General features: G+C 41.9%; 2 protein-coding genes across 3 annotated transcripts in view; one reads left to right on the top strand and one right to left on the bottom strand.

Moving 5' to 3' along the window:
* The window catches only part of LOC121314049 (GTP-binding protein Rheb), a 65,646-nt gene that overhangs the window by 40,419 nt on the left and 4,483 nt on the right, over nt 1-20,744 (top strand). For both annotated transcript variants that reach the window (XM_041246840.1, XM_041246839.1), the window contains exons 3-7: nt 12,796-12,863; nt 13,051-13,133; nt 16,105-16,161; nt 16,272-16,319; nt 20,509-20,590. In XM_041246840.1, the coding sequence (XP_041102774.1) occupies nt 12,796-12,863; nt 13,051-13,133; nt 16,105-16,161; nt 16,272-16,319; nt 20,509-20,590 (338 nt within the window). The remainder of the gene's footprint in view (nt 1-12,795; nt 12,864-13,050; nt 13,134-16,104; nt 16,162-16,271; nt 16,320-20,508; nt 20,591-20,744) is intronic.
* Nucleotides 17,900-19,725, bottom strand: LOC121314048. The gene is made up of 2 exons (XM_041246838.1): nt 18,457-19,725; nt 17,900-18,321 (listed from the first exon to the last, which is right to left on the bottom strand). Exons 1-2 carry the CDS (start codon nt 18,995-18,997, stop codon nt 17,900-17,902), a joined length of 963 nt encoding a protein of 320 aa, XP_041102772.1. The 5' UTR covers nt 18,998-19,725.

Raw genomic sequence — 20,744 nt, 5'->3', positions numbered from 1 at the left:
CCTCTTTGAATGAGCGTGCAGCTCCCCGGTCTCCACACTGTGCAGCTCCCTGGTCTCCACGCTTCTGAAGATCCCTCTTTGAAGGAGCGTGCAGCTCCTCGATCTCCACGCTTTGAATGAGCGTGCAGCTCCCTGGTCTCCACGCTTCTGAAGATCTGTCTTTGAATGAGCGTGCAGCTCCCTGGTCTTCATGCTTCTGAAGATCCCCCTTTGAATGAGCGTGCAGCTCCCTGATCTCCACACTGTGCAGCTCCCTGGTCTCCACGCTTCTGAAGATTCCTCTTTGAATGAGTGTGCAGCACCCTGGTCTCCACACTTCTGAAGATCCCTCTTTGAATGAGCGTGCAGCTCCTCGATCTCCACACTGTGCAGCTCCCCGGTCTCCACACTTCTGAAGATCCCTCTTTGAAGGAGTGTGCAGCTCCCTGGTCTCCACACTTCTGAAGATCCCTCTTTGAATGAGTGTACAGCTCCTCGGTCTCCACACTGTGCAGCTCCCTGGTCTCCACACTTCTGAAGATCCCTCTTTGAATGAGCGTGCAGCTCCCTGGTCTCCACACTGTGCAGCTCCCTGATCTCCACGCTTCTGAAGATCCCTCTTTGAATGAGTGTGCAGCTCCCCGGTCTCCACACTGTGCAGCTCCCTGGTCTCCACACTTCTGAAGATCCCTGTTTGAATGAGTGTGCAGCTCCCTGGCCTTCACGCTTCTGAAGATCCCTCTTTGAATGAGTGTGCAGCTCCTCGATCTCCACACTGTGCAGCTCCCTGGTCTCCATGCTTCTGAAGATCCCTCTTTGAATGAGTGTGCAGCTCCGCGGTCTTCCCGCTTCTGAAGATCCCTCTTTGAATGAGCATGCAGCTCCCCGGTCTCCACACTGTGCAGCTCCCCGGTCTCCACACTGTGCAGCTCCGCGATCTCCACACTTCTGAAGATCCCTCTTTGGGGTCATTTCAACAGACAGCTAGTTAAATCAGAGTTGTAGTTTTGATAGAAAAACATCTGTATAGTTGTAGATTTTATCTGTAGATTGGTGCTCAGTTTCAGGCAGTGAAAACGTATCTGTCATCTTCTTGGGAAGAATGCTGTATATAGTGTGTTTGTGTTTATTTATTCATCAGAAGATATTTATACTAGTGTTGTCGGAACTATTTCTGGGTAATGCAGTTGTTTTTTGTAAGTAAACCACCTGCAGTAAAACGGGTGTCAGTGTTCACTGTTGCCTGGTGACTGGAGTCTGAACATGGCTTCACATGTAAGCCCAGTCCACACTACAATACCCATCTCGAGAAACATTCTTGAAACTGTTCTGATTAATCCAGCTGAAGTGGGATTCATTGGCACAAGTCATTGAGTACATGTATATGCTTATCGTGGAGGTGCACTGCCTGTCTGTTTAGAGTGCTGTAAACAGGTGTGTGGAAGCGGGTTTGAAATGGTACGTGTGGATAGAGGCACAGTGATTCCTTTTTCAGAATGTGGAGATGTATGAAGCAGGTTTGAAATGTTACAGGTGGATAGACACAGTGATTCCTTTTTCAGAATGTGGGGGTGTATGGAAGCAGGTTTGAAATGTTACGTGTGGATAGAGTGATTCATTTCACAGTGATTCCTTTTCCATGCTACTGATAGCTCTCATTTTGTATTTACAGCTATGCTAAATGATGTCTGCCACAGATAAGCTTTATATAGATGTGTTTTATATAAAGAAAGGACTACATTACAATTAGGACAGCACACGCATGTTACTGTGCCTACAATTTCACACAATTTACATACATGATAGGTCTGAATACTCATAGTTTTTTCAATTTAAAACAAATCTGTTGTTTTTTTTTCCCATTCCTGGTGCTGCTGTTATCAAAGAAGGGGTTTGGAGCATTGCACTACTATGTTACAGTTCCCCTCTTGGGTCTTGAAAAGCTTTATTTTAATTACGTGCTGTAAAAAGCCCTGACGCACAGAGCAGCTGTGTATATGCAGGTGGAAACTGTTCCCTGTATGTGTGCAGTGCTGTGCTGTGCAGTGCTGTGCTGTTCAGTGCAGTGCTGTGCTGTGCTGTGCTATGCTGTGCTTTGCTGGCTCCCATGCATACCGGTCCATTCTGCAATCTCTTTGTGCTATAAATAGCAGCAGAGTCTCGCCGGATCACGTTGAAAAGGCAGCACTGCAAACCTGAACTGACAATGAGGGCTAACCTCTCCTGTACTCTAGTTACTACACAATCTTTACCAAGCCATTCATTATTACAAACCTGAACTGACAAGGAGGGCTAACCTCTCCTGTACTCCAGTTACTATACAATCTTTACCAAGCCATTCATTATTACAAACCTACTGACAAGGAGGGCTAAGAGCACACATTATTGATCTGAGAGCACACTGATCTGAGTCATTCATTATTACAGAGCACACTGATCAGAGTCACTCATTATTACAGAGCACACTGATCTGAGTCATTCATTATTACAGAGCACACTGATCTGAGTCACTCATTATTACAGAGCACACTGATCTGAGTCATTCATTATTACAGAGCACACTGATCTGAGTCATTCATTATTACAGAGCACACTGATCTGAGTCATTCATTATTACAGAGCACACTGATCTGAGTCATTCATTATTACAGAGCACACTGATCTGAGTCACTCATTATTACAGAGCACACTGATCTGAGTCATTCATTATTACAGAGCACACTGATCTGAGTCACTCATTATTACAGAGCACACTGATCTGAGTCACTCATTATTACAGAGCACACTGATCTTCATTATTACAGAGCACACTGATCATTATTACAGAGCACACTGATCTGAGTCACTCATTATTACAGAGCACACTGATCTGAGTCACTCATTACAGAGCATTCATTATTACAGAGCACACTGATCTGAGTCATTCATTATTACAGAGCACACTGATCTGAGTCACTCATTATTACAGAGCACACTGATCTGAGTCACTCATTATTACAGAGCACACTGATCTGAGTCACTCATTATTACAGAGCACACTGATCTGAGTCACTCATTATTACAGAGCACACTGATCTGAGTCACTCATTATTACAGAGCACACTGATCTGAGTCACTCATTATTACAGAGCACACTGATCTGAGTCACTCATTATTACAGAGCACACTGATCTGAGTCATTTATTACAGAGCACACTGATCTGAGTCACTCATTATTACAGAGCACACTGATCTGAGTCACTCATTATTACAGAGCACACTGATCTGAGTCATTCATTATTACAGAGCACACTGATCTGAGTCATTCATTATTACAGAGCACACTGATCTGAGTCATTCATTATTACAGAGCACACTGATCTGAGTCACTCATTATTACAGAGCACACTGATCTGAGTCACTCATTATTACAGAGCACACTGATCTGAGTCACTCATTATTACAGAGCACACTGATCTGAGTCACTCATTATTACAGAGCACACTGATCTGAGTCACTCATTATTACAGAGCACACTGATCTGAGTCACTCATTATTACAGAGCACACTGATCTGAGTCACTCATTATTACAGAGCACACTGATCTGAGTCACTCATTATTACAGAGCACACTGATCTGAGTCACTCATTATTACAGAGCACACTGATCTGAGATCAGTCTCATTATTACAGAGCACACTGATCTGAGTCACTCATTATTACAGAGCACACTGATCTGAGTCACTCATTATTACAGAGCACACTGATCTGAGTCACTCATTATTACAGAGCACACTGATCTGAGTCACTCATTATTACAGAGCACACTGATTCACTCATTATTACAGAGCACACTGATCTGAGTCACTCATTATTACAGAGCACACTGATCTGAGTCACTCATTATTACAGAGCACACTGATCTGAGTCACTCATTATTACAGAGCACACTGATCTGAGTCACTCATTATTACAGAGCACACTGATCTGAGTCACTCATTATTACAGAGCACACTGATCTGAGTCACTCATTATTACAGAGCACACTGATCTGAGTCACTCATTATTACAGAGCACACTGATCTGAGTACAGAGCACACACTCATTATTACAGAGCACACTGATCTGAGTCACTCATTATTACAGAGCACACTGATCTGAGTCACTCATTATTACAGAGCACACTGATCTGAGTCATCATTATTACAGAGCACACTGATCTGAGTCACTCATTATTACAGAGCACACTGATCTGAGTCATTCATTATTACAGAGCACACTGATCTGAGTCACTCATTATTACAGAGCACACTGATCTGAGTCACTCATTATTACAGAGCACACTGATCTGAGTCACTCATTATTACAGAGCACACTGATCTGAGTCACTCATTATTACAGAGCACACTGATCTGAGTCACTCATTATTACAGAGCACACTGATCTGAGTCACTCATTATTACAGAGCACACTGATCTGAGTCACTCATTATTACAGAGCACACTGATCTGAGTCATTCATTATTACTGATCAGAGCACACTGATCTGAGTCATTCATTATTACAGAGCACACTGATCTGAGTCATTCATTATTACAGAGCACACTGATCTGAGTCACTCATTATTACAGAGCACACTGATCTGAGTCACTCATTATTACAGAGCACACTGATCTGAGTCACTCATTATTACAGAGCACACTGATCTGAGTCACTCATTATTACAGAGCACACTGATCTGAGTCACTCATTATTACAGAGCACACTGATCTGAGTCACTCATTATTACAGAGCACACTGATCTGAGTCACTCATTATTACAGAGCACACTGATCTGAGTCACTCATTATTACAGAGCACACTGATCTGAGTCACTCATTATTACAGAGCACACTGATCTGAGTCACTCATTATTACAGAGCACACTGATCTGAGTCACTCATTATTACAGAGCACACTGATCTGAGTCACTCATTATTACAGAGCACACTGATCTGAGTCACTCATTATTACAGAGCACACTGATCTGAGTCATTCATTATTACAGAGCACACTGATCTGAGTCATTCATTATTACAGAGCACACTGATCTGAGTCATTCATTATTACAGAGCACACTGATCTGAGTCACTCATTATTACAGAGCACACTGATCTGAGTCATTCATTATTACAGAGCACACTGATCTGAGTCACTCATTATTACAGAGCACACTGATCTGAGTCACTCATTATTACAGAGCACACTGATCTGAGTCACTCATTATTACAGAGCACACTGATCTGAGTCATTCATTATTACAGAGCACACTGATCTGAGTCACTCATTATTACAGAGCACACTGATCTGAGTCACTCATTATTACAGAGCACACTGATCTGAGTCACTCATTATTACAGAGCACACTGATCTGAGCCATTCATTATTACAGAGCACACTGATCTGAGTCAATCATTATTACAGAGCACACTGATCTGACCATTCATTATTACAGAGGTAACTGATCTGAGTCATTAATTATTACAGAGCACACTGAATCACCATTGGATCCAGGGGTAAGTTAAATACAATTTAAACAATTTAGAGCAGGGTTGGAACAAAGACCAGGAGTGGAATTGTCCTCCAGGATTGGGATTGGACACCCCTGCATTACCCTGTCCCCCTACTACACTATTCCCCCAGTGCTTGCAACAAATGTCTCCTTTACACTGTGTCGTATTGCGTAATGATGTACTTCTTACTCCATTAGGGGCAGACTATTGCAGGGGCACATGTGCATGGTTACACTCTGGTGTACCAGCTGTACTTACAGATAAACATTCTTCATAATACATGTCTTTCTATTGAACACATTTCATTTGTATAAATAATTATATATGTCTTGATTATCTAGAGCCTTAACCAGAGGGGGATTCTTTGTGTTGATGTTGTTACACTCTACTTGATTTTTATAATAGCAGGTATTAAAATGTTACTTTGTAAAGCTATTTCGTGATATCAAGTACTGTTAATTACAACCTTTTTACTAGTGCACTAAAGCTTTCTGAATATGTTCCTTCAATTCCTTTGTGCCCAGCGCAGGTGTTGTTAAAAAATAGTCTTATAATACAATACAATACAATTCACATTTCAATAGCGCTGTTCATCACAAGGATCCCAAAGCGCTTCACACAACAAGAAAAAATGAACAATGAAACCGTTACATTAAAACTATCTAATACCAAATGGAATCAAACGGACAAAAATGTGATGTGAAATGTACAATTAGAAAACAATACAAAGCTAGTTTATAAAAATAGAACTATTAAAAAAAGTCTAAAACAAAAATGTAATAAAATTGGAATAAAAAAAAATACAGTTTAATTGTAAAATTAGAAAAACTAAGATAAAAAAAAAAAACATTTGTAAAAATAGAGCAATTAAAAACAGTCTGTTAAAAAAAAGTGGATACAACTGGAATAAAAAAGGACAAAACAATGCAGTTTGGGTTGTAAAATTTGAAAACTAAGATAAAAAAAAGTATTTTGTAGAAAGGGCTTTTTTATCTTAATAACAGTAGGAGTCCCAGGTGGCAGACCATTCCAGAATTCAGGAGCTCTACAAGAAAAGGTGTCTTGTGTTACTTTTATTCACCCTGGAATAGCCAGCAGCCCCGCGTCCTGTGATCTCAGAGTGTGGTTAGTATACAGGGTGAATAACTAGCAGCCCCGCGTCCTGTGATCTCAGAGTGTGGTTAGGAGTATACAGGGTGAATAACTAGCAGCCCCGCGTCCTGTGATCTCAGAGTGTGGTTAGGAGTATACAGGGTGAATAACTAGCAGCCCCGCGTCCTGTGATCTCAGAGTGTGGTTAGGAGTATACAGGGTGAATAACTAGCAGCCCCGCGTCCTGTGATCTCAGAGTGTGGTTAGTATACAGGGTGAATAACTAGCAGCCCCGCGTCCTGTGATCTCAGAGTGTGGTTAGGAGTATACAGGGTGAATAACTAGCAGCCCCGCGTCCTGTGATCTCAGAGTGTGGTTAGGAGTATACAGGGTGAATAACTAGCAGCCCCGCGTCCTGTGATCTCAGAGTGTGGTTAGTATACAGGGTGAATAACTAGCAGCCCCGCGTCCTGTGATCTCAGGGTGTGGTTAGGAGTATACAGGGTGAATAACTAGCAGCCCTGTGTCCTGTGATCTCAGAGTGTGGTTAGTATACAGGGTGAATAACTAGCAGCCCCGTGTCCTGTGATCTCAGAGTGTGGTTAGTATACAGGGTGAATAACTAGCAGCCCCGCGTCCTGTGACCTCAGAGTTTGGTTAGTATACAGGGTGAATAACTAGCAGCCCTGCTTCCTGTGATCTCAGAGTGTGGTTAATATACAGGGCTGTCTGTATGTCCCCCCCTCCTGTCCACAAACACATGTACAACATGCCAGGGCTCTCTGTTTGTCACCGCTGTTGTGTTTTTTTTCTTTTGGACGAACCAGCCACTGATCCAGCGCAATAAGAACAAACTTAACACTGCAAAAATAGTTTCAGTAAAGGCGCTCCGCACAGATGTGCCCTATAGCCTGGAGATCACATGTTCGAATCCAGGCTATGTCACTGCTGACCGTGACCGGGGAGTTCCAGGGGGGTGGTACACAATTGGCCAAGCGCCGCCCGGGCGGAGGGAGGGCTGGGTCGGCCAGGGTGTCCTCGGCTCACTGCACACCACGGACCCCTGTGCTCTGGCTGGGTGCCTGTGGGCTTGCCTGTAAGCTGCCCAGAGTTGTGTTGTCCTCCGACGCTGTAGCTCCGTGCACTTTGTAAAGATGCAGGTGGCTGACGGCACATGCTTCGGAGGACAGCGTATGTTCGTCTTCACCCCTCCCGTGTTAGCGCAGGAGTGGTAGTGGTGAGCTGAGCATAAAAATAATTGGACATGACTAAGTTGGGGAGAAAATAATAAAAAATAATAATTGGCGATGACTAAATTTTAAAAAAACAAAAAACAAAAAATCAAACAAAAAAAAACCCCACAATATCCATCACCAGATGGCAGTGGACTTCATCCAAATATATTTAAGCTTCAGTCAGATGCACAGCAGCATCTAGAAACTTTGACGTGCCAGGAGGTGTCAGCAATAACATTTGCTTTAAGTTAATATATACAGGTGAGGTATAATTAAAAAAATAGTAATGCTTATATGTTCTCATGCCGGGATACATTGTGCCCCTGCTTGAGTACTTTACAGCAGAAGCAATGCCTAACAAGCTGAGGCCAGAGCTTCCAGTACTGTCTGCTTATAATGGAGCCCAGTCGGCACTGCTTCCTCTAGATCCCACCCTGTCAGTGCAGGACATATATGAATAGTGGTTGTGTTAAAAACTGTGGTGTGAAAGATGAAGTCTCACATTTCAAACCATGCAATAGCACGCAGCAGTGCGGAGGACACAATACCAATCTTTTACAGAGCTGCAGTGTGTTCAGTGAATTCCACTGGATCAAGCCTCATTTCCTTTCAACTGCCAGCAGCACTATAGTATGAAAACACTAATAAAAAGGCTTGAAAAATCCCATTAGAAAACATTAATTGATTGTTTAAAGAGCAACTATAAGGTCCATCTAAGTTACATCAGTTACATCATATTTTGGGAGAGAATAATAGATATTCAAATAATAATAATAATAATAATAATAATAATAATAAAGCTGAAATCCCCTCCCTTGGCTCCTAGCAGTGTTTGTGAGTAAGAGAATATACTGTACAGACAGGGTGTCTTGTGACGTAGGCAGAGCCGGTTTAAAGGACTAGAAACCAGGGAATCATCCAGGTCCCCAGGCCATGGGGGGGCCACTGGGCTAAGTTAGGGCATATCTAGTGAGACTGTTGAATTTTACTATAATTGTTAATATTAAATGGTATCATTGTCTTTTAAGAGGTACAAAACTGGACACTGGACATCTGCATTGCAGCCTAGAAACCCTCTTCCCTGCCATCCACAGAAAGACCCAAAGGGGTTAAAAGGCTCTGAGTGTTGCCAGCTCCTTCCGAGCCACTCTGCATTATCATTCACCTCATACACTGTGGAGGTCCTGCTAGTTATGCAGATTGCACACTCAAATCACATGCAAAGGCTACCAAAGCTATGCATGAATCATTTGAAATACAAAACAATCTGTAGAAATTGGAAGAACCTGACATCCTGCTGTTTTTTAGCGAGGGAAGAATTCAGTCGTGGAAGCTGGCATTTGATTTTGATTAGGCTGGAGGTACTTTCAAACAAAAAGAATTTCTGCTTTTCCAAACAGGCCGTGGTGTAGAAATCTGCGAAAAAGAAGCAGAGGTGCAGTGAAGCCAGGGAGTTAGAAAGAGGTGTGTAGAATAGGGTATCTAGTCAGAACAGTCTGTTATGGGTCTATCCAAACATTTTAGCTGTGTCTTTCTTTTCAATAATTACAGAAAAATCCATTTGTAACAATGTTAAAATACACGTTGAACTGAGCCATTGGTCCTGCACAGTTTGGTTTCAGTGATTTGAACTCTGACTTTCGGGCTTCTTTTGTGTGTGTTTAGTTTGATCCTGATCAAGCAGATGGTTTAAATGCGTGGGTGCTCTTCACCTGTTAGCACTGACGAGGCTCTTGAACTGACTGAAACGTGTGCACTTTTCACTCCTAGCACCTTTGGCCTCTACTTCTGTATAAAAGAAACTTGGCATTTTATTGAAGTCTCTTGATGCCGCAGTTCAGTTTTCACTGTTTTATTGAATTCTCTTAATGCCACAGTTCACAGTGTTCAGTGTTTTATTGAATTCTCTTGATGCCACGGTTCAGTGTTCAGTGTTTTATTGAATTCTCTTGATGCCACAGTTCAGTGTTCAGTGTTTTATTGAATTCTCTTGATGCCACAGTTCAGTGTTCAGTGTTTTATTGAATTCTCTTGATGCCACAGTTCAGTGTTCAGTGTTTTATTGAATTCTCTTGATGCCACAGTTCAGTGTTCAGTGTTTTATTGAATTCTCTTGATGACACAGTTCAGTGTTCAGTGTTTTATTGAATTCTCTTGATGCCACAGTGTTCAGTGTTTTATTGAATTCTCTTGATGACACAGTTCAGTGTTCAGTGTTTTATTGAATTCTCTTGATGCTACAGTTGACACAAAAATAGGAGTGGCAAACACTTTTGCAGCATCAAAGGTCATTCAAAATTATCTAGACAGCATTCAGAACTGGGCAGACACATGGCAAATGACATTTAATAGAGAAAAGTGTAAGGTACTGCACGCAGGAAATAAAAATGTCCATTATAAATATCATATGGGAGATACTGAAATTGAAGAAGGAATCTATGAAAAAGACCTAGGAGTTTTTGTTGACTCAGAAATGTCTTCATCTAGACAATGTGGGGAAGCTATAAAAAAGGCTAACAAGATGCTCGGATACATTGTGAAAAGTGCTGAATTTAAATCAATGGAAGTAATGTTAAAACTGTACAATGCATTAGTAAGAACTCATCTAGAATATTGTGTTCAGTTCTTGTCACCTCGCTACAAAAAGGATATTGCTGTTGTAGAAAGAGTGCAAAGAACAGCAACCAGAATTATTTCGGGTTTAAAAGGCATGTCATATGCAAACAGGCTAAAAGAATTTAATCTATTCAGTTTGAACAAAGAAGATCTGATTCAAGCGTTGACAATGTCAAGCCAAGGGACTTTTTTCGACCTGAAAAAAGAAACAAGGACCAGGGGTCACAAATGGAGATTAGATAAAGGGGCATTCAGAGCAGAAAATAGGAGGCACTTTTTTACACAGAGAATTGTGAGGGTCTGGAACCAAGTCTACTGTAATGTTATTGAAGCTGACACCCTGCTTGATGTGATTCTGTGATCACTAAGCTACTAACAACCAAACAAGCAAGATGGGCCAAATGGCATCCTCTTGTTTATAACCTTTCTAATGTTCTTCTTATGTTCTTATGTACACTACCTCCTGGACGCTATTGTCTGAGAAGCAGTGAATTGCTACTTGAGATTCCTTGAACTACAACTTGGCATTAGCCAATCAATAAGCACGTGTGACAGCTCAGAGTAACGGAATCACTCTTTGTTACCCCAGAGCCTGCGTGATTGAAGAACATGCATGAAGTTCAGAGGCAGTAAGCTGTTTCTGTAGGGGGCGGTCCTGGTGGGTTTTATCCACACTGTAGTTCACTCAGTCTGGACTGACTGACAGAGAACACTCCTACCAGTGTCCTCCTGTACATGCTGGCTCCAGCCCCCGGAATCATGCCACTATGCGCAAAGAGGAGATGGCTTCTGCCAATTCTGCACAACAAAGCCATTGTAAATCAGACCCCCGCGCTGCTGCGCTGTTTGGAATGACACCAGTATAGTACATGTGATACTGAACTTTGATAGCACCAGTATATAGTACATGTGATACTGAACTTTGATAGCACCAGTATAGTACATGTGATACTGAACTTTGATAGCACCAGTATAGTACATGTGATACTGAACTTTGATAGCACCAGTATAGTACATGTGATACTGAACTTTGATAGCACCAGTATAGTACATGTGATACTGAACTTTGATAGCACCAGTATAGTACATGTGATACTGAACTTTGATAGCACCAGTATAGTACATGTGATACTGAACTTTGATAGCACCAGTATAGTACATGTGATACTGAACTTTTAAGACATATATATAGTTTGTACCACAAATTTGAAAAAAAAAAAAAAAAAAATTAATGAATTAAAAGTTGATGGTTGGCTATCAGAGTCTCAGAGTTAAACAAGATCACCCTAATGGGAAGTTGGTCACTATATTAGCACGCCTCTATTACTAGTAAAACATGTATTGATCTGGGATCAGTCCTTGAGGTCCATCTCTAGACTATGCCAAAGTAGGAATGGCAACATTATTACACTGCTGTTTATCATTTTTAAAACTACACTTTACTTACAGTTATCTTAAAAACAATTAAAGATTTCAGTTCTGTTTTTGGCACTTGTTTAGTATGTGCAACATGGCCTGTTTACTGCCTGTGAACCCTACTTGTTAGTTAGTTGATATTCAATGCATATGTAATGGGTAAGTGCAGCTTCCCTCCTCTGTGCTGGTGAGCCAGGCTGTCATTGAAACAGAGCACAGACAACTGGAAATGCTGCTGCTGCTGGTGTGGCTTCATCTAGATTAATAAAGTCATTGAATACAAGTTTGAAAAGCTTCAAATACACACGTATCAGAAGATTTTACAGATTTTTGTACACTGACTGTTAAAAAACCCAAGAGCACTCAGGAGACTGTCTTGATGGACATGTCATTGCAGCTTGTGCATTTCTGAATGAGCTGCTTGCAGGGACAGCCACCGTCATTCTGCCCGTGAAGTCACTGAGATCCTGCAGCTTGCTCCCTGGTTCTCAGTAGTTGCACACAGCACATCTGAATCGATTCTCAACAGTGCGCACATTTATTAGCACTCCCCGTTGCTTCTGTTGTTTTTGATTTGTTGTGCATATGAACTCAAATCCCTCTCTGAAAATGTAAAATTGTTAAAATAGTCAAAGTAGTGATTTCCTATTTAATTGATGACTTTAATAGGCCACACATGTAATTCATTTAAAATAGTAGGAGAAAAGGGAACACACAGCTACAAATGATAAAATGCATGAGACTTTTTAGAAGTTGTCCTGTGTTTCTGTATCACTGAGTACTGAGCTGAATGTTTTAATTCTCACACCCAGAGTTTTCATGCAGGCAGGTATATAAAAGATGTAACTCTCAAGGGGTTCTAATACATTTGTGAAAGATGGCACACAGTCAGGTACCAGTAATTATATGCTTGTTTTTCTTCTACAGCATTCACAAAAATGATCACAGTGAACGGCCAGGAGTACCACCTTCAGCTTGTAGATACAGCTGGACAGGTGAGTGCACTGCTTACCAATTCACATACAATAGCAACCTGCCATTAGAGGGTGTCTATACCACAAACACAACTGTGGCTGGGGCTCCATTGGGCTGTGCTTCCACAGCTAAGCTAGCGTCATGCTTTTATGAACCTGTGTGCATGGATGCTATAAACATGAAACTCATTCTGCTGTGTTTTTACAGGATGAATACTCCATCTTCCCTCAGACTTACTCCATTGACATAAACGGGTACATCCTGGTGTATTCAGTCACGTCAAACAAAAGGTAATGGAAAACGTTTTATATTGCAAGGTGTGAAACTTGAGCTGACCAGTGTCCTTATCAAGCTCCAGTGAATGAGGTGCAGTAGTGTATGTGGAACAATGTTAGTATGATATCAGTTCATATGGATGAGCAGATGCCTCCATATATCCCCAGACTTTTCTGCTCCTAATAGCGTGTGCTGAAGAATGTCCATGCCTTGTTTATATCACAGTGGATAAGCGGTTCTCAAGGTATACTGTATGGTACCTGCACTGTATAACCTCTCCAGTCACTGCATGTATAATTGTACCATGTTAACATTCCTAGCTAGCTATCTCTCTGTTATCATGCAGAATGGGGTTTTTACTCAAAGTTGTGGCCATAGAGTTCACAAAAACTGTTTTAAAATTTCTAAAAATGTAATAAAAAAATTGTGCCCAATGGGGATATATCTAATACATTGCATAAAAATGTAGGAATTGGGGTGTCCTGATATTGTGTCTGTTTAACACTAATATTGGGTTGAGTGTCTTCACTCTGCAGCCATAACTCAGTACTACAGATCTAGGGCCTTTCTTTTGACTGGGAAGAAATTCAAATCAGAATGGCTGATTTTCATGAAATAAATAGCAGATACCAAGCTCCTGATACATATAATATTGTAGTTATTCAGTGCCAGATCAAAATCATAATAATACAAAATACTAATTTAACACCTGAATTCAGAAAACCAGAACGATGCGTGCACTTCTTAGATGCACCACATTATTATTATTATTATTATTATTATTTATTATTATTATTATTATTATTACATGAGAGTAGCTGTTATTCATGATAATATTGAACTTAGCTTTCGCTAATATTAAATGAGATAGTAGTGGTGGGGAGCAACCAAGGCATAGCTTTGTTGTATATGAGCCTTCAGTGCTTTTCCTCTGCCAGGTAACGTGGACTCCCTCTCACCCTGCTCCTCCCCAGCTGTGCTGTATGATAGCCAGCTAAAGAGCTGCTGCAGTTCAGACTCCCTCTCACCCTGCTCCTCCCCAGCTGTGCTGTGTGATAGCCAACTGGGAGGGAAAAAAGGTTGTTAGGAAAGCCTTGGAGTTCCTGGGCTGAGATGAACACACTGACATAGGAAAGCCAGTGAGCGCCTGGGCTGAGACGAACACAGTGTCATAGGAAAGCCAGTGAGCACCTGGGCTGAGACACACACTGTCATAGGAAAGCCAGTGAGCCCCTGGACTGAGATGAACACACTGACATAGGAAAGCCAGTGAGCGCCTGGGCTGAGATGAACACTGTCATAGGAAAGCCAGTGAGCACCTGGGCTGAGACACACACTGTCATAGGAGAGCCAGTGAGTCCCTTGGCTGACGAACACACTATCATAGACGTCCCAGGAGACAGCTTTAATGAACACAGAGACCCAGAAGAGCTGGAGATGAGCTGAAATTGAAATATAAAAGACGTTGCTAGGTTTTTTACTTGAGTCTAAGAGTCAGCCAGTAAACATCCAAATAACCTTTCATGTTGGTACATGTTTAGCTCTCAATGTCCTTTTAAGAGCAAAGCCTGCAGTAAACAGAGTGTGCATGGGTGTACTTGTACTAGGACTGTGGTGCTAATGGAAGTGCAGACCTTGGAGATAGTCACAAGAACAATGTGGTGCGTACTGTATATGTATGGGTGGAATATTACGCCTTGAATATGACTTAATTTACCACAAAACGGTCTGTTAAGACTGGAACATCTTTCAGTGTCAATGCTTGCACAGCAATGTAGGGACTTCTTGCTTTTGCTTCCCTTGTTTTCGAACCTTGAGGCTATCTGATCATTTCATCACGTGCACTTTTATGGTGTGTCTGTGTTAGACCTGCCTATCACTATAGGTTTTCACTAGGGAATCTGGCCAGCCTTCTGTGTTATAATCTCTGGGAATACTTATTGTGCTGACCTCACTGTGCTGACCTCACTGTGCTGACCTCACTGTGCTTATGTACAGGATAAGAACAGATTACTCCACACTGGACTGGACTCTGCAGAGGCCCACCTGTCAATTATCTTTTCTGTGCTGCAGTTTTTGTTTTTAACTAGCATGTAAACTTCCTACTGCTTGAACCAACACTTGACAGGGAATTAAGTGATCCTTCAAAGGACAGGGCCGGTGGGAGTGGAGTGGTCTTCATGATTCTGATGGGAGTGAGTGTTGTTATACACATTAGTCCAGTTATAGAAGTTATGTATCGGTATGTGGTATCCTTCTGTGTGGAGTGTTGCAGACCTGGTGGTGATAAAAGGCAGCTTGTATAAGGAATGCTGGTTTTAACACCGTACAGATGCACCGGACCTGCCTGTACAGTAACATGAAGGAGTGTTAGATCAGCCTCCTGCTTGTGTATTTATTGAAATCCACATTCACGAGCAGCCAGGCACTAGAGTTAACAGTACCCTTGTGTTTGTAACACCCCCCCTGTAAAGGGTTTCAGGCACTGCTCCTGGTTGCTTTTACATCACATTGATAGTGATTGGTCAAAAGCTGGGAGGGTGCCAGCAGGTGAAATCTCAATCTGATGTGTCTGGTGAAACGTTTTTTAATGGAGGCAGTTTTTCACAAGCAGCCGTATTAATGTCAGGGAGCACAAAACCACTTTCTCAGGAACAGGGGCTTGAAACCTGGTTCCAGGAGACCGGGAGACCTAGTTTGAGGCAACTTTGCTGTATCAAACCCCAAGGCTCCCCTGGTGTGCCATGCAGTGGACTGAACCCTAGTCTCCTGAAACCAAGTTCATGCCCCAAAATGCCCAAAGACCAAAGCATGTAGTGTTTCCGAAACAGCAAAACAATGGTACACAAGCTTCTGGGTCCTCAAAGAACCAATGTAACATGAAGGCTTAAAAATGAACCTACTTTGTTTTTTAATACTGCAGGTACAAAGCAGTTCTAGAAATAAGTCACCTGGTTTTAAACTATTTCTTTTTTTTTATTCCAGTTTTGAAGTAGTTAAAGTTATCCACGAAAAATTGTTGGATATGGTGGGAAAAGTTCAGTAAGTATTTAAACATTTAAATCAGCACACAAAGCAAGTATTTAAACATTTAAATCAGAAACAAAGCAAGCAGTGTATGGTTTTAAAGTGCCTTTCTCTGCCTTGTTTAGGGTGCCCATTATGTTGGTTGGAAATAAGAAAGACCTTCATATGGAAAGGTATGTATTATGTTATTCTACAGATTGCTTTTGAACTAACACTGAATGAATGTTGTTCAATCAAAATGAATGTCAGCAGTTACAACATTTTTCCAGCTGGTGGCGCTGTGTTCTACATTTAAATGCTGGTGTTCCATAGAACCATGCCTACCAGTGGAACAATGCCTCCCACAGGCACGTTCTGATACCTGAAACCACACCTCCCTGAGGAACCATGAAACCACACCTCCCTGAGGAACCATGACTCCCACAGGAAACCACGCCTTCTGATAGCTGATAGCTATAGCCATGAAACCACACCTCCCTGAGGAACCATGCCTCCCACAGGCACATTCTGATAGCTTTAGCCATGAAACCACACCTCCCTGAGGAACCATGACTCCCACAGGTACGTTCTGATAGCTATAGCCATGAAACCACGCCTCCCTGAGGAACCATGCCTCCCACAGGCACGTTCTGATAGCTATAGCCATGAAACCACACCTCCCTGAGGAACCATGCCTCCCACAGGCACGTTCTGATACCTATAGCCATGAAACCACACCTCCCTGAGGAACCATGCCTCCCACAGGTACGTTCTGATAGCTATAGCCATGAAACCACACCTCCCTGAGGAACCATGACTCCCACAGGCACATTCTGATAGCTTTAGCCATGAAACCACACCTCCCTGAGGAACCATGACTCCCACAGGTACGTTCTGATAGCTATAGCCATGAAACCACGCCTCCCTGAGGAACCATGCCTCCCACAGGCACGTTCTGATAGCTATAGCCTCCCACAGGCACGTTCTGATAGCTATAGCCATGAAACCACACCTCACTGAGGAACCATGACTCCCACAGGTACGTTCTGATAGCTATAGCCATGAAACCACACCTCCCTGTGGAACCATGCCTCCCCTAACTGTGTGGCGTTATTGCTGCTTAGACTGGTATTGTGGAAACGTCCATACAGTGAGCAGAATATATGTGTCTCGCTCCTCTATTTATGAGTTGGTGATGGTGAATATGTATTCATCAGTTATTATACATGGAATATGGACGCTGCAGTATATATTTTAACATAATCATATAATAAGAACCGGAGACTAACTGGATGTAACCTATAATGATCCTGGCAATAGGAAGTTGGGGTACATGCCTTAGCAGGGTTTGTCTGATGTATAGCAAACTAAAAGGTTTACAAGTTGTTTTGCATAAGATTGCCTTAGTTATGGTTATTTTGAGAATCTCTGGGAATAATTGCTGTGCTGACCTATACATATGTTCAGAGATAGGATGGGTCTCGCTGTCTCTTTTCATAAGGGCTGTGATTTATTTAAGTGTATCTTTTTGTGCATCTTTATATATACAGTAACAGGTAAAAATTTTAAATAGAAACAGTATTGGTTAGACTTGTTTTTCTTTCATTTCAAGGGACCGTACTATTTATAATAATGATTGATCAGTGAACAGAATCAGAGTACAAACACCTTCACAGTTCATACGAGAGGCATGGTTCTGTGATGAGATCTGTAACAGAATCAAAGTACAAACACATTCACAGTTCATACGAGAGGCATGGTTCTGTGATGAGAGCTATAACAGAATCAAAGTACAAACACATTCACAGTTCATACGAGAGGCTTGGTTCTGTGATGAGAGCGATAACAGAATCAATGCACAAACACCTTCACATTTCTTACGAGAGGCGTGGTTCTGTGATGAGAGCGATAACAGAATCAATGTACAAACACCTTCACAGTTCATACGAGAGGCATGGTTCTGTGGTGAGAGCGATAACAGAATCAAAGTACAAACACCTTCACAGTTCATACGAGAGGCATGGTTCTGTGGTGAGAGCGATAACAGAATCAAAGTACAAACACCTTCACAGTTCATACGAGAGGCATGGTTCTGTGATGAGAGCTGTAACAGAATCAATGTACAAACACCTTCACAGTTCATACGAGAGGCATGGTTCTGTGATGAGAGCTGTAACAGAATCAATGTACAAACACCTTCACAGTTCATACGAGACAAACACCTTCACAGTTCATACGAGAGGCTGTGATGGTTCTGTACAAACACCTTCACAGTTCATACGAGAGGATGGTTCTGTGATGAGAGCTGTAACAGAATCAATGTACAAACACCTTCACAGTTCATACGAGAGGCTTGGTTCTGTGATGAGAGCGATAACAGAATCAATGCACAAACACCTTCACAGTTCATACGAGAGGCATGGTTCTGTGATGAGAGCTGTAACAGAATCAATGTACAAACACCTTCACAGTTCATACGAGAGGCATGGTTCTGTGATGAGAGCTGTAACAGAATCAATGTACAAACACCTTCAAAGTTCATACGAGAGGCTTGGTTCTGTGATGAGAGCTGTAACAGAATCAATGTACAAACACCTTCACAGTTCATACGAGAGGCATGGTTCTGTGATGAGAGCTGTAACAGAATCAATGTACAAACACCTTCACAGTTCATACGAGAGGCATGGTTCTGTGATGAGAGCTGTAACAGAATCAATGTACAAACACCTTCACAGTTCATACGAGAGGCATGGTTCTGTGATGAGAGCTGTAACAGAATCAATGTACAAACACCTTCACAGTTCATACGAGAGGCATGGTTCTGTGATGAGAGCTGTAACAGAATCAATGTACAAACACATTCACAGTTCATACGAGAGGCATGGTTCAGTGCATCTAAAACCTGTTGATTGAACTGTAACTTGTACGCATTTAAACAGCCCCCTCCCTTATCCGACCTGTCTGCAGAGCTCCAGGCAATACTATAGTGGTTTCTGTGCTAATGGAGGACAGTTTAACTGGAGACTGTGTCAGCTTTGGGTCACTTTCAAAAGGTCTTACAAAGGAGTAAATGAGGTTCCTGCAACAAATGAACACTTTAGTTCTAAAATGTATTTTACTAAAAAAAAGAAAAATAGATTATGCTTAAAATAAGAAATTTCATTAGCTGTACGTTTAAGTGTAAGTCTTATAACGATAGAATATTAACAGTTGTAATATGAATACGTACAGTAACCCACTTTTCTTGAAATGCTTTGTTCATCACATAGCTGATTTAATGGACCACAATGATTATTAAATAAAATTTATGCATCTAAATACATTTCAGTATAATTGTGATAATGGCATGGCTGAGCCATGTTCCTCAATAATAGAACTCCCTTGTTCAATCGATTTACTCAGAAGTGCAATTATTGCCTCTTTAAAGCCATTAACCCATAATTATGTGTTTTAACTGTTTTGGTACGGATACAGTAGACTGGGACAGTACAGATACAGATCAGTAATGCACTGGGACAGTACAGATACAGATCAGTAATGCACTGGGACAGTACAGGTACAGATCAGTAGACTGGGACAGTACAGGTACAGATCAGTAGACAGGGACAGTACAGGTACAGATCAGTAGACAGGGACAGTACAGGTACAGATCAGTAGACTGGGACAGTACAGATACAGATCAGTAATGGACTGGGACAGTACAGGTACAGATCAGTAGACTGGGACAGTACAGGTACAGATCAGTAGACTGGGACAGTACAGGTACAGATCAGTAGACAGGGACAGTACAGATACAGATGCTGGGCAGTGAGACACACCGTTGGGACCTGTCTCTCGTATAGCCTGGTGGTTTAATTTGTTCATGTCTAACCCTATTTAGCTCTATCTGGTGTGCCCTGTGTTTTTCAGGGTAATCACTTGTGAAGAAGAGAAAGCTTTGCATGTCTAACCCTCTGTAGCTCTGTCTGTTGTGCCCTGTGTTTTTCAAGGTAATCACTTGTGAAGAAGGGAAAGCTTTGCATGTCTAACCCTCTGTAGCTCTGTCTGTTGTGCCCTGTGTTTTTCAAGGTAATCACTTGTGAAGAAGGGAAAGCTTTGCATGTCTAACCCTCTGTAGCTCTGTCTGTTGTGCCCTGTGTTTTTCAGGGTAATCACTTGTGAAGAAGGGAAAGCTTTGCATGTCTAACCCTCTGTAGCTCTGTCTGTTGTGCCCTGTGTTTTTCAGGGTAATCACTTGTGAAGAAGAGAAAGCTTTGCATGTCTAACCCTCTGTAGCTCTGTCTGTTGTGCCCTGTGTTTTTCAGGGTAATCACTTGTGAAGAAGAGAAAGCTTTGCATGTCTAACCCTCTGTAGCTCTGTCTGTTGTGCCCTGTGTTTTTCAGGGTAATCACTTGTGAAGAAGGGAAAGCTTTGGCAGAGTCCTGGAGCGCAGCCTTTATGGAATCATCTGCTAAAGAGAATCAGGTATCCTATCAGTTACACGTCCCAGCAATTCATTCATTCAGTATTTATTTAACCAGGATACAACCAATGTGAAATAAATCTCCTTTCAAGGGGTCCTGGCAAGAGAAGGCAGCGGTAATTACCACATTATAAAATCAATGCAGTAGCCGAATCG

This window comes from Polyodon spathula, chromosome 4 (assembly GCF_017654505.1).
Source record: "Polyodon spathula isolate WHYD16114869_AA chromosome 4, ASM1765450v1, whole genome shotgun sequence".
Taxonomy (NCBI): Eukaryota; Metazoa; Chordata; class Actinopteri; order Acipenseriformes; family Polyodontidae; genus Polyodon; species Polyodon spathula.
Note: the sequence above shows the minus strand (reverse complement) of the source record. Positions and strands in the feature narration are given on the sequence as shown.

What these genes read in the sequence shown, in the direction of transcription:
- LOC121314048 (XM_041246838.1), bottom strand. Translation starts at nt 18,997, where the DNA reads ATGAACTGTGAATGTGTTTGTACATTGATTCTGTTACAGCTCTCATCA. An exon ending in CTCTCGTATGAACTGTGAAG is followed by an intron (nt 18,322 to 18,456) that starts GTGTTTGTACAT and finishes TGAACTGTGAAG; the next exon opens with GTGTTTGTACATTGATTCTG.